General features: G+C 39.5%; 1 protein-coding gene across 1 annotated transcript in view; it reads right to left on the reverse strand.

Annotated features, from left to right (window-relative positions):
* Window positions 1-3,253: 3,253 nt before the first annotated feature.
* The window catches only part of LOC113047289 (deleted in malignant brain tumors 1 protein-like), a 77,049-nt gene continuing 65,160 nt past the window's right edge, over window positions 3,254-15,142 (reverse strand). Inside the window, exons 7-8 of the mRNA XM_026208642.1 lie at window positions 10,304-10,441; window positions 3,254-3,996 (exon numbers count right to left, since the gene is read on the reverse strand). Of these exons, the coding sequence (XP_026064427.1) occupies window positions 3,683-3,996; window positions 10,304-10,441 (452 nt within the window). The 3' untranslated portion in view covers window positions 3,254-3,682. The remainder of the gene's footprint in view (window positions 3,997-10,303; window positions 10,442-15,142) is intronic.

Below are 15,142 nucleotides of genomic sequence, written 5' to 3' on the forward strand. Positions count from 1 at the left end.
GAGTACCTCCACCTGAAGGAAGTGTTCAGTAAGTCTTGTGCTGCTTCTCTTCCTCCGCATCATCCCTATGACTGTGCCATAGATTTAATGTCAGGTAAGTCTCCGCCTAAAGGCAAATTATATTCACTTTCTGTTCCAGAAAGGGAGGCTATGGAGAAATATATTTCTTATTCTCTAGCTTCTATGTTCATCCGCCCTTCCTCTTCTCCAGCGGGGGCGGGGTTCTTTTTTGTGGGGAAGAAAGATGGATTGCTGCGACCTTGCATTGTTTACTGGGGACTGAACAACATCACGGTAAATAATACTTATCCTTTGCCGTTGATGTCTTCAGCCTTCGAGAGGTTGCAGGGAGCATCGATTTTCACGAAATTGGACTTAAGTAACGTTTATCATTTGGTCCGCATCAGGGAGGGGGATGAATGGAAGACCACTTTTAACACCCCCAGGGGGCACTTTGAATACTTGGTCATGCCCTTTGGGCTCTCCAACTCCCCAGCGGTCTACTAGGCATTCGTCAACGACGTGCTCCGAGATATGATTGATCAATTCATATATGTCTACCTGGACGACTTATTGATTTTTTCCTCTTTTCTCCAGGAACATGTGCAGCACATTTGACGAGTGCTTCAGAGGTTGCTAGAGAATGGGCTTTTTGTCAAGGCGGAGATTTGCGAGTTTCATGCACATTCTGTTCCGTTTCTTGGGTATATCGTGTCGACTGAGGGAATACACATGGATCCCGAGAAAGTTAAGGCGGTGGTAGAGTGGCCAAGTCCAGATTTCCGTAAGGCCCTACAGAGGTTTCTGGGGTTTGCCAACTTCTACCGGTGTTTTATTTACAACTTGAGCCAACTAGCCGCACCTCTGACAGACTTGACCTCCCCCAAAACTATGTTCAGGTGGTCAGACACATCCGAGGCAGTGTTTGCCAAACTGAAGAGCTGCTTCGTTTCGCCCCTTATCCTGATCACCCCTGATACATCACGTCAGTTCAAGGTGGAGGTCGACGCGTCGGAGGTGGGGGTAGGGGCTGTGTTATCTCAACGGTCTCCCTCAGATGACAAGGTGCACCCATGCGCGTTTTTCTCTTATCAATTATCCCCTGCCGAATGCAACTATGATACTGGTAACCGAGAGTTGTTAGCAGTCAAGATGGCATTGGAGGAGTGGCGCCACTGGTTAGAAGGATCGGGGGTTCCATTTATAGTATGGACCGACCACAAGAATTTAGAATATATTAGTACTGCCAAAAGATTGAACTCCAGGCAGGCTCGGTGGGCACTTTTTTTTCCGGATGTTTTGACTTTACTCTCTCGTACCGCCCGGGTTCCAAAAATATTAAACCCGATTCTTTGTTACATATTTTTGACCATTCCGAATGCCCGTCCACTCCCGAATGCATTTTTCCCGAGACATTAGTGGTCTCCACACTTACATGGGAGATTGAATCGAAGGTCAAGACAGCCTTAGAAGGGGTAACGCCTCCGCCCGGGTGCTCACCAAATCGATTATTTGTGCCGTAGGGATTACGGTACAAAGTCATCCAGTGGGGGCATTGCTCTAATGTGGCTTGTCACCCAGGAGTTAACAGTACTAAATTCTTAGTCAACTTATGGCTCGCAACATTCACAGTTTTGTTTTGGCTTGCTCGGTTTGTGCCACTGGTAAGACTTCCAATCGACCCCCTGATGGGTTACTTCAACCGCTGCCAGTTCCTTCGAGACCCTGGTCCCACATCGCACTAGATTTTATTACCGCCCTCCCGCGCTCCCAGGGCAACACGGTAGTTTTGACCGTGGTGGAACGGTTCTCAAAGGCTGCCCACTTTATTCCCTTGCCCAAATTACCCTCAGCCAAGGAGACAGCATTGGCCATTGTAGATCACGTCTTTCGTTTACATGGCCTCCCGATAGACATGGTTTCCAACAGTGGACATCATCACGGATTTACCACCACCACCACCTCCACCAGCGCACTCAAACACCTCCTCACTTGTCTGGGCTGCCATTGAGGTCCCCGAATCACCCACCATCATCTCCTCATCATTACTCATCTTAAATAAATCTTCAGTACTCGCATTTGCCTCCTGTGCTTTATCGCTCACGTGACACTTGAAAGCTGCAAGAATTATTATAGCCATGCGATATAGCTAAACATAGTCCACCACATAAATTTAGGACTTAATTAAATATAACTATTACACAGAGAACTTTTTCTAAAAGTTTTTAGGCCTGGAAATTGTTGTTTTAAAATAGCATGGCATTTCCATGTTATTCATGACCTTACAGACTAAATGCAACTGGTGCACGCTCTTAAAATCATTTAAACTGGTCCAGCAATGTGTTTGCGCCAATGTTCCATTACCCTTCCCTCCTGTAATCACATGGTGTAATATTGTAAAAATATTAGCGACTGTTTGTAGTTGTGGTGGGCCTATTTGGGAGAAAATCCAAGGCCATTTTTCACTTCCTGTCTGTCCCTGCATATATATGTATGTTTATGTGTGTGTCTTTAATTACAATTGCCCTCCCCTTCAGTTCTGATCAGGGCTACAGTTGTCGTTTTCCTCTTGTTAAGCCACTCCTAAACAACAGACAATATCAGACACATCTTACATGGGCCAAGTAAGGAGAAATTCCAAAATTAAAATTCACTTACATTTAACTTTCAAAAGTACATTTATCTTTGCCATGTTACATGTTCATTTAGTTGACCAGTGCTATGTGCTCTATTAAAAAAAAACATAAATGGCATTAACACTACCAACGATAAGCTACGCTATATTGTGTTCATAATGTGATTCATCTAATGAACGTGATATAGCGTAGCTTTTCATTGATCTGTGGCTCTGTGTATTAAATGCATCTCAATAATTTCCATCTGAAAGTACATGGAGATTTACCTGGACTATTAATCACAGAACCGGCTTTACTGATGAGATGTGCATGACAATTACATGCGATTTATCGGGAAGCCCTTGTTTGTTGATCACAAAGTACATAGTAGATGAGGAAAACTAGGATGCTAGTTGTATTCAAAACATCGGCATAACTGTCCAGAATGTGTGGAATGGTGTATTATGATTGGTTGAGTGGATATATCGCATTCTGCAAAAAAGGGAGACTAGTGTTTGTTGGTTTTGAAAAAAGGACAAAACATGACCTAATAACTCAGCGATTATCGCATTTTGCATAAAATAATAATAATAATAATTTTCTATACCAACAAGATAAAATACTGATTTTGGTGGAAACTCAATTTTTTTTATTAATTTTTTTAAAGCCATTTATCACGTTTAGGAAACAAACTCTTGAAATATACAAGAAGAACAACAAATAAAAACATTCTGTTTGACAAAGAAAGCTCTCTCTCTATTTCATTTTTTACTTAATGTGATCAAAAACGTGCAGCAGGCTGTGATAAACTGCTGAGCCCAGAATGAATGCACTGTATTAGGGGTCACCCATAATCATCACAATAACTTTGATAAATTGTAATCATCTGTTGTATGTCTGATACGATGTGTGAGATGAACTTTTTTGTAGATTCAGATCAAGGCTGCCATATTACATTTTTGCAGTACTTTGGGTTCACTCAGTACTAATCATAAAAGCTTTCAAAAATGTTATCATCATTCATCTACCAAACTTTTCTCTGTAATAATTACATTGACACAGTCATCTTAAGAATCATCTGAGTGCACACTGACATAATCCTGTTCAGAATGATCAGAGTCCACATTAATATAGTCCTGTTCAGAATGATCAGATTCCACATTAATATAGTCCTGTTCAGAACAATCAGAGTCCACATTAATATTGTCCTTTTCAGAATGATCAGAGTCCACATTAATATAGTCCTGTTCAGAATGATCAGAGTCCACATTAATATAGTCCTGTTCAGATTCATCATGGTCCATGTTTTCATCAAGTTCAAAATTTTCATAATCAGCCTCATCATCCTCTTCATTTTTGCTTCTATGTGATGCAGCTTGACCTAGATGAAGGACATTTAAAGGGGGAAATATATATACAGTTAGGTCCATACATATTTGGACACAGGCTCAGTTTGTATTATTTTTGCTGTTGACCAAAACATACAAGCTACAAGGTATAGTGCAGACTATGAGCTTTAATTTGAGGGGATTTTCATCACAACCGGAGAAAAGGTTAAGGAATTACAGTTCTTTAATATGTACCCCCCCCCCCATTTTTTTCAAGGGACTGTAAGTAATTGTACAGTTTTGTACAATTTTTACAAATTGTACAAAAGCAATATCATGGACAGATGTGGACTATTCCTCCCTTATTTCTACATCAATTAAATAGGTATCGTTTGTAATTTTGATCTACAAGCAAAAACAAATAATTATTTTTTATTTTGGTCGAATTTGAGCTTTTTGTTTTTTTACAAAAACAAGTTCATAAAGCACTCGTCTAGCAATCCCAATGCTTCAAATAATAATTTAGTACCTTTTGCCCTTTCGCTTCTCGCGCTGACTATCAGCCGAAGCATCTGCATAAAGATGACACTGACTACACTCAATATCGATACAAATATACTACGGTGGCATACACTTAAAGATGTGACAGAATCCACATAAGAGTTGTTATTATGTTTCCCCTTAAAGAGTGTTTAGATGCTGGTGGCAGGGTGTTTCCCCTTTAAAGGGCTAGACCACCCAAAAATGAAAATTAGTCTATGTTTTACTCGGCCTTGAGGCATCTTATGCATACATGACTTTCTTCTTTCAGATGAATCTGTAATACTATAAACTTCCTAATCATCCGGAAGAAGGAGGCAGGAACCGGCGCACAATCAAATTGAAACTTTAATGACAAAAATAAACACAAAACAGCGCATCAGCCCCTCACGGACGACTGGTGCGCAAAAAATAAAAAGCAAACATAAAATATTGCCCAGGCCTGCTCCTCTCTCGTCCTTCATGGTCGTCGCTCCATTTTCACATCCTTCCATCTCCTACGTGGAACTCGAGACCGGTGGTGGGTCGCAGGTGTAGCTCATCTCCAATCACTACACCTGGCCTCACTTCTCGTTCCCACGTCTCTCGGCCCCGCCCCACTCATCACATACCCCCATCGCCCCTCGCAGGCCGGGGGGTACCCTCGAGACTGCACTCAACTCCCCCCACCTTCCCTCCGGGGGGGACCGCTCACGAGGACCTGCGGGAACCTGGGGGTAGGACAGACGAGGCGAGAGAAAAGGAGATGGAAGGAGGAGTGACAGAAACGAGAGAGGGGATAAAGGAAAAAAAATAAAATTCCGGTTCCCAGACGCACTACTGTTCGGCCCTCCACCAGCTGGGTGATCTCCTCCGCGGTGCCTGATGGTGGCACTGGACAGCCCTCGGCGGACGGCACGACACTCCTCCGCCAGCCGGTGGACAGCGACAGCTCCTCCGGTTTTGGGCATGATAAAATCTCCATAGTCATCGGGAAGAAGGAGGCGGGAACGGGCGGACAATCAAATGAAACTTTAATATTTCAAAATAAACACAAAACAGCGCATCAGCCCCTCACGGACGACTGGCCTGGTCCCAGGCCTGGTCCTCTCTCGTCCTTCACGGTCGTCGCTCCAGTTTTATATCCTTCCATCTCCTACGTGGGACTCGAGACCGGCGGTGGGTCGCAGGTGTAGCTCATCTCCAATCACTACAGCTGGCCTCACTCCTCGTTCCCACGTCTCTCGGCCCCGCCCCACTCGTCACAGAATCCAATCAAAGTTAAATTAAAAATGGTCCTGGCTATTTCAAGCTCTATTATTGCAGTCAGTGGGTGTTGCAGTTTAACATTCCACAAGTCGTCAAATAAAGAGCATGCATCCATAATAAAACTAGCCTTACATGGCTCCGGGGGTTGAATAAAGACCTCCAGTATCAAATCCATTTATATTTGAAATATTCATATTTCAAATGTTATAAACGCTTTTCTCTCACTTCCAGTATTTATAATATGCGGAAGCCATTCCGGCAGATGATGTAATACATCGCCATTGCATGATTAGTGATGAATGCAGAGAGAATCTCGGTAGAGATATGCTTGTCATCCACCGGAACACCTTCCGCATTCAACAGATACCAGAAGTTATAGAAAAGTGTTTATTACATTTGAAATATTGATATTTTTCAATATCCTCAATGCTCTTGGATGTTCTTGGATGTCATTGTGTTTTGAGAAGATGACAAGATGGCCAACACAGTCGCTCTCAAGTTACCGTAGTTTTGGGAACAGCAAGCTGCAGCATGGTTTGCACAGACATAGGAACAGTTTGCACTGCAAGACATCACTACCGTTAACACAAAGTATTACTATGTCGTGCTTCACTGCGGTGAGCCTGTTAAATGAGCTGCTAAAGAGAGACAAGTATGGCGTTCTTAAAATAGAATTGTCGGGCACTTTCGGATTGACTGAATCAAAGCATGCAAGTCAACTTCTTTCATTACCAGGACTGGACGATGCAAAGCTTTTTGAGCTTGTGGACCATATGCTGACATTGTTAGGTGACCATAAGCCCTGCTTTATATTCAAAGAGCGGTTCATTTGGTAAATGACAGAACAAGGACTTCCGAGAATTTGCTAAGATAGTGAACAGTCTACAAAACCACTGAGTTTTGATTTATCAGCATCTTTTAGTGCCTCCATCAACCCACTTGGGTGCAACCAAGTTGAAACAATTCTGGGTCATGCTTTTATCACTTGCCATGTAGTTTCCGTGGTAAGATTACCATGCGGGGTCTGCAGTCTGTGAATGCTGTGGACAATGGCCATGCTGGTTGCCTCCTTTTCATTAATGATGATACATCAGGGCAAAATTTCCTTTGTGACACTGGGGCCAAGGTGAGCATTCTGCCATCGACTGCACTCGACATGTGTTCTAAACATCAGAACGACCCACTGGAACATGCTAATCGCACCAAAATCCCAACATACGGTAAGCGTCAGGTTAAGTTGTGTTTTAATGGACAGGGTTTCACTTGGGATTTTGTTATGGCTAAGGTGGCTCGTCTTTTCCGGGTGCTGATTTCCTTTGTGTAAACGATTTGTTGGTCAATATGCTAAACTGTCGCTTAGGCAATGCAAAAGATTTGAATTCTTTTCGTTTATGCTCAGTGTCTTTTCAATTACAACCTTGTTAGGTATCATACAATGGTCAAATAGTCCTTGGGCATATCCTTTGCATGTGGTGTCTAAGTCGGATGGCAGTTACCGTCCATAATTATCGCAAACTCAATCAATTTGGCCTGAAAAATGCTGCTCAAACTTTTCAAAGGTTCATTTCTATCACAGATTTATTCCCAAGGTAGCTGAGCTGAAGGGCCCTCTCTACAAGGCATGTATTATAAGTAACTTATAAGCAATGTTACATTATTATACTACTTATAAGTAGTTATTATTATACAACTTGCCATTCGTCATTTTAATTTTTAGCTTGAAGGCCAGCCATTCACAGCTTTTGTTGATCACAAGCCATTGACTTTTGGTATGTCAAAAGAGGGCTGCCCCCCAACAGCGGCATCTGGCATACATTTCCAAACATTCTAAAGATTTACAACTGTCTTTCATGAACAAGTTCTAGTGTGGAACACTTGGGAGTGAATTAATCCAGTGTGGCTGCAGACAGGAGTTCCGATCCAGAAGTCTAGTCACCTGACAGGGGCCACAGGCCTTACATTGGTTAATGTTATGAGGTATACTGTCACGGGGTGAAGAACCACTCGACAAGAGGTACGTGAAATCAAAAGCCCCGGAGGGTGGGTTTATTGAAAAGTGAGGGGTGCCTGGTGAAGTGTCCTGATCTGCTTTCCGCTGGTTGGTGCTCCCCGTGTGCTCTCCGTGCTCCTCTGTGCCAATCAAGGGGAAAGTGGGTGTCCAGACGTGCTCCAAAGGGTGTGGGCTGTCGGTCACTCGCTGCTTTCTGTGGGGATAGGAGAGAGGGGTTAGTCCAGCTTTGCGTTCTGTTTGAGAACCCCTTCTCAGTGCAACATGTGCTGCTTTTCAATGTGCTGGCTGATGGGGAGCAGCTGTGACCGATCAGCCGGTGACGAGGGCGTGCAGGTGTTTTGGTTTGGTTTCCAGGGCGACGCTGATTCCTCTGGGAGTGCTCGTCACAATACACTTAATGATGTGACAGATTTCACATATAGTTCTTGTTATGTTTTATGTACTTGGTGGGGTGTTTCCCTTTTAAGACTTTGTCTTCTTGCGAGTTCATTAAATCAATGACAGGTTCACAGCTTTTCATCCAATTTTGATGTCTTCTGTGTTAATTTGTTTGCACGGACATCTAAAATGCACTGATTTACAGTTGGCTAAATGTATTTATGTATTCATGCAAACATAATCTGTTATAAGTAACATTATATTATATCCATGCATTACACTATAGGCCATCTATCACATTAATGTTAATCAAATTATAAAAAGGCAATCAATTGGTTCTCGATTGAACTTCTTTTGTAGTTTCAATAATCATTTTATTTGTAATGAAGACACTAAAATGATTTTTACATTTTATTATTTGTTTTTCTTTCTTGAATGCTTGTTTAGATGTAAAATTAAAAATGTAATACACTAGCCTACTTGTTTATTTCTTATATTTGTCCTTTCAACAACAAAAATACAAACAAATGCTTATGATTATTAATCTAGTAATGATTATTAAGAAAAGAAGAGGGGGAAAAGACGTAATATTGCTAGGTGAATTTGCTTTTCTCTAAATTTAGTTTGCCGACTCCGATTTTTTTTCAGATTCCAACAAATCATACACAATTTTGTAGGTTTTTTAATGGATTATTATTATTATTATTATTATTATTATATATTTTTTGCTCATTGTGACACATTTTGCCAGCACAGGTCACAAATACAGAGGGTTCACCACGAGGTGCAAACAAGGTCTGATTAGACCTCTAAAAAAATCTGAACAATTTTGGAAACATATTATTTTGATGGCTGAAATTCATATCAACCTGTACCAAAAAGACAGGAAGAAAAAAGTATGGAGAAGGCTGTCATGATCCGGTCACTGCACATCCGTTTATTCACCACACTAGACTTTCACACTACACAGTACACCCTGGACTTCATTTTCCATAAAACCCTGCCTAGGAACTCATTATTTAACCACACCTGTTTCCTATCATTGACACTATAAAGGTTGCACTCATCCACACTCACATTGCAAGTCTTGTTCAGCTCTGTCTGGCATTTCAGAGCGGTTTCCTACTGTTTGTTCCTTCCGTATTTGACTTTGGACTGTTTATACCGATTCTCTGCTGCCTGCCCTGACCACTGCTTGTTGCTGTTTCTGATTTTGGATATCCCCTGACATCCTCTGCTTGTTTGACCATTCTCTATAATAAACTACTGCATATGGGTCCGAACGTCTCTGACTGTTACAAAGGCTTGGAACAGCTCATGATCCAAAGCATCTTCCGTGAAACATATGGAGCAGTGTGATGGCATAAGCATTGCTTCCAGTGGCACTGGGTTACTGCTGTTTATTGATGACGTGACAAAAGACAGAAGCAGCTGGATGAATTCTGAAGTCTTTAGGGATGTACTGTCTGCCCAGATTCAGCCAAATGGAGCAAAGTTGATTGTGTGACACTTCATAGTACAAATGGACGATGACCCAAAACATACAGTAAAAGCAACCCAGGAATTTTTCATGTAAAGAAAGTGGAATATTTTGCAATGGCAAGTCAATCTCCTGATCTCATCCCGATCATTTCAGAATTTCACTTGCTGAAGACAAAACTAAAAGGCAGAAAGACACATAAACAAACAACAACTGAAGTCAGCTGCAGAAAAGGCCTGGATAAGCATCACAAAGTTCAAGGTTTAAGGCAGTCATTGATTCTCAATAAAATATAAAAAAAATGAACCTTTTATTTATGATTGTATTTACTTGTACAAATACAATTGAGCCCCTGAAAATGGAGGGACTGTGAGTAAAAATTGTTGTAAAAAATTGGTTATAGATGGTTGTATGTAAATAGATGTAAAAACTGATTTTCATGTTATATTTGTTCAACCCCTTGAATTAAAGCTTAAAGTCTACACTTCAGTTTCATCTTGATTGTTTCATTTGAATTATATTCTGGTGGCACAGAGTTTAAGCTATTAAAATTGTGTCAGTGTCCAATTATATATGGAAATATGTTTGTGTGTGTGTGTGTATATATATATATATATATATATATATATATATATATAATACTATTGAAGAAACAGTTTTATAAGACTTCACCTGAATTATTTTATAGAATGAAAACCATTACTTTTTGCAAAAGCGCACTTTGAATGCGATCCCTTGTTCTTTTTCTTTTGTCTTCTCTTCAGCAGGAGGATGATTATAAGGACAGACAATAAGAGCAGCACAGCTGACACTGCAGCACCAATGATAGGCAACAGGGAGGCTGAAAGAGACACATGTGCTTGAATTAAACTTCCATTACCAGCAGTTCAGCTTGTTTCTAAACTATTATACATCTTATACTCTTATACCTGTGATAGTGATGAGCAGCAGTTCAGAGTCAGATGAATGAAAGGAGCGTGAGGAGAGACTAACTTCATAAACACAACTGTAGTTTCCCTCGTGTGAATAATCTGCTTCAGGAAAGAAGAAGGAGGCAGAGTGACTGACAGCTGACTCAGTCCTGGTGATGTTTGATCCTCTGAACAGGTGAAAAGATCCTCCATGAAACTGAGAGTCAGTGTTACAGATGATAGTGAAACTGTGACCCCTGGTGATCACTGGCCCCTGAGGCCCCACATGAAACCATCCATCAGGATCACTGTGGGAAATACTGGGCTGCTGCAACTTAACTATAAAAAACAAGAAAAATAAATGTATATGATTACAGAGACTCAAACAATAAAGCTAACTTCTTTAAATAAATAAAAATAACTTCAAGAACTGCATCTTGTCAGGATGAAAATTTTATCCACAGCTATTTTACAAACGGGCTCAAATGCAAAAAATAAAAACATAAAATTTACAGAATGAGTTCACTTGCATGTTACTAATGCATATTATTTATAATGTAGGCAATGAGACTAATGTGACTGCACTCACCCACAGTGATGATAACAGTGTTGCTCAAAGGTGATTTGATGTTGTTTTGGTAGGAGTAACGACAGCTGTAGCTGCCCTGATGTGAGACGTGTACATTAACAAGGTTGAAAGTCACACTAGATTCATGTGTCTGGGAGGGTACAGATGGTCCGTTTCTGAAGAGCTGGAATTCAGCTTTAGCCTTGCATCTTGGTTTAGGTGTTGTGCAACTGAACTGGATACTTTCTCCAGGAGAAACAGCTGCATGTGTGGAGGTCAGAGAAAGAGTCGGCATCTGCAGCTCACCTGCAAAATAAATATGTGTTTATTTTAAACGATTTTAAATTAAAATTACAAAATGTAAATTAATGAAGCTTAAGGTAATTTATGTTGCTCATATCCTCCAAATAAATAAAAATAAAAAATAAAAATTAAAAAAAGATTTAACATACCTGAGCAAACAACACCAGCATCTTTATAATGATTACAGTCATGTGTTCCTAGTCCTCTGTGTGGACATTGTGTGAGGGCTCTTTCACTTCCTGAACATCCAACGTCATCCAGCCAGATCAATCCACTGCCTGGACCAAAGGCAGCGCTAGGAGGAGCACTGATGGCTGATCCACACTGTGTCTGTCTGCACACCACAGCAGCATCATTCATGTCCCAGTGATCATCACACAAGGTTCCCCATGTGCCATTATACAGGATCTCCACTCTCCCACAGCATGAATCAGACCCACCGACCAACCTTATGTCTGGTAGTTGACCTTAAAAATAAAAATACAATGTGTTAAAAAAGTTACTTTTTGGCATTCTGTATGTGTTTTATATGTGTTTGACATCTTTGGAAGCCAATCGCCGACCATTCAAAATCCCTATTATACTAATTCCTTTAATAGTACTTTTATTAAAAGGGTCATTCCTGGGATTCGGTAACATTTCAACTAGGAATATACTGTCATTTTATCAACTACATATGATTTATAAATACCCCACATCATTAGGCACATATCAAACCTCCAAAAATCATATTTTCACACCTCAGACATTAAAGACCTTTAATTTTTCTCAACCTTGGAATGGAAAAATGGGATTGGTTTAAAAAAGATTTTACACAGGACTTACTATAAAACAAATATCTACCTACTGTTCATGTTTCCCTGATAACGAATTGATGATAACAAATTGTGACATTTAGCATAATTTTTTTACATTGTATATGACTGATGCTACACAAGTTGTGTCTATGGTCTCTTTATTTAAAAAAAAAAATTGTTTAATTTAGAAGTTTAACTAAAACCACAATTTTATTGTTTTAGTCCTTAAAGGGTTAGTTCACCCAAAAATCAAAATTATGTCATTAATAACTCACCTTCATGTCGTTCCAAACCAGTAAGAACTCCGTTTATATTCGGGACACAGTTTAAGATATTTTAGATTTAGTCCGAAAGCTCTCAGTCCCTCCATTGAAGCTGTGTGTACGGTCTACTGTCAATGTCCAGAAAGGTAAGAAAAACATCATCAAAGTAGTCCATGTGACATCAGAGGGTCCGTTAGAATTTGTTGAAGCATCAAAAATACATTTTGGTCCAAAAATAGCAGAAACTATGACTTTATTCAGCATTGTCTTCTCTTCTCTTGTCAATCTTTTGTTCGTTATCTGGCTCGGCTCGGTGTTCATCTTCAGTTCTCTCTTCACAGCAGTTCAGTCAGTGTACTGTTTGAGTAAATTAATTACTCCGGGATATTGGTTTGTTTTAACTCACATTAAAAAAGTTAACAGCTTAAGTCATTTGTGGATTAATGTGTATTGGAGATGCGAACCGTTTAAAACGATTCAGTTCGATTTGGTGAACTGGTTCAAGATCCGGTTAAATCAAATGATTTGTTCTCGAACTGGATATAATAGACTGCAGTGAACGCGCTCACAACAGATCTAGAAGAGAAGACAATGCTGAATAAAGTTGTAGTTTTTGCTATTTTTGGACCAAAATGTATTTTCGATGCTTAAAAAAATTCTAACTGACCCTCTGATGTCACATGGACTACTTTGATGATGTTTTTCTTACCTTTCTGGACATTGACAGTAGACCGTACACACAGTTTCAAATGAGGGACTGAGAGCTCTCGGACTAAATCTAAAATATCTTAAACTGTGACAGTTGCTGTGAGTGCTTGAGAGCGCTTTTAGTGTCGCAGCTTTTTTTCAGTTGAGACGCTTTGGTTGCTATGATATGGTATATCTGCTAAACTGTTTACCTCTATCTAATATGTTAGATAATTTGTTTCTGACTAAAATGCACTGGATGCTCAGAAACCCATAGACAGTAAAAGAAATGGACACAGCGACTCCATTGGATTCAACGGAGACAAGTGAAGTCAATAAGAAACACGCACTTCCTGGGGGTCGAGCGTACTGCACAGACTCAAACTGAGTCTTCTAATAGCTGTGCCAAGAGAAATCTGAATCACCCACCAAATCTTGCAGACGTTGTTGAATAATTTTGTCCCTTTGCTTTTATGGACTCTCTAAGGGCTTCTCCCTTGACTTCGTGCCTCCACGTCCCCCCGATTGCCTCATAGACAGTAAAAGATTGCCTGCGAGCTTCTCCTCCTGTCCATACGGTAAGTTCTCTACTATGCGACAGAGAGTCGCAGGTTATGACACAATCGTTAGCCTTTTTTAGAAAAACTGCTTCTACAGGGCCACAATGTAGGATACAAGGTAATGGAGCCTTTTATACATTTTTGTCTTTCTTTAGAAATAATGAATGGACAAATGGAGTCTTTAAATGCCTCAGATGTAAAGTTATTCGCTGTCAAAGTGACGCCAAAATGAATGGGAGTCAATGGAATGCTAAGAACGGGTGGGGGTCCGCTAGCCAATGGCTAGAATTCATAGAGCAGGAGCTGTTGATGAAAATTTCAACAATTCAACGCTTTATTGGAGTATGCTGTATAAAAAAGTGTATTGAAGTTTATTTGTGTTAATTGTATTAATGCACATAGTATATATTATAGTCTAAATAGAAATACATTCAAATTACATGTTAATACATGTATGTTAAGACCTATTGTCATTAAAGTGTAATATCTTAAGTACACTTAAGTGGCCTTTAATTTAAATTATATGATATTATCTGCAAATGCATTTTTAAAAAAGTATACTTTTAACATTGGAAGTACACAATAATTATACTTTTAATACAATTAAGCACAATTCTTTTTCACAAGGGATGGTAATCAGCAAGGAATGTTTTCATTTTTACTTGTCTTCCCTGTATTTTTCCAAAAATATTAATATGACATGTGATATGGTTGAAGTCTGTAACTCATCTGAATGGATACTTTGCCTTCAATTAAAATTTTCAGTTTTGTTTCTCACTCATATTATGTCCTTCTTTCTGGCTCAACATATCTGCATGGCCAACATAGTCATTGCAATTTCTGATGAATAATACTTGTCAAAGTTAAAAATAACATAAAAAAATATATTTATAACAAAAATATGAGTTATCATGATTTTGCTAAGTATATATTTACTGAAACCATGATTATTTTATACTTTTTTTATTATTAATAAATGAAGTAAAAAACAACCCTGTCATAAGTCTTCAACTCTGAGAAATACATATATTTGTGACAGGGTTGTGGTTTTTCACTCAAAATAGCCACAGCTCCTCATGTAGTTAGGAGACCTTATATGATAGCAATAAAATAACACTGTTTATACTCATGAATTAAAATAAAATGTTGATAAATAACAATTTTCCATTTTAATTTTATGTGACAGTTTTGAGTTAAGCTTGACAGTGCAATCCTTGATTATAATATGCCGAAGAAGTATGACGCTAGCCATTTTCTGCACCACTATTGAAGAGACCGGAATGATGTCATTTCTTGTAAATCACATATGAGCAGAGTCTAAATTATTCTGGGCGTAAAATGATTAGTGTGACGGGGTTGAGTTCAGACTGAGAGACATAACTTTCAAGTCTTTTTTATAAAATATCTTGCAGTTTTTTAGAAAAATATTCTTCACAAGAAGGGGACAAAATAA

Source organism: Carassius auratus, chromosome 28, assembly GCF_003368295.1.
Source record: "Carassius auratus strain Wakin chromosome 28, ASM336829v1, whole genome shotgun sequence".
In the NCBI taxonomy this organism is placed as follows: Eukaryota; Metazoa; Chordata; class Actinopteri; order Cypriniformes; family Cyprinidae; genus Carassius; species Carassius auratus.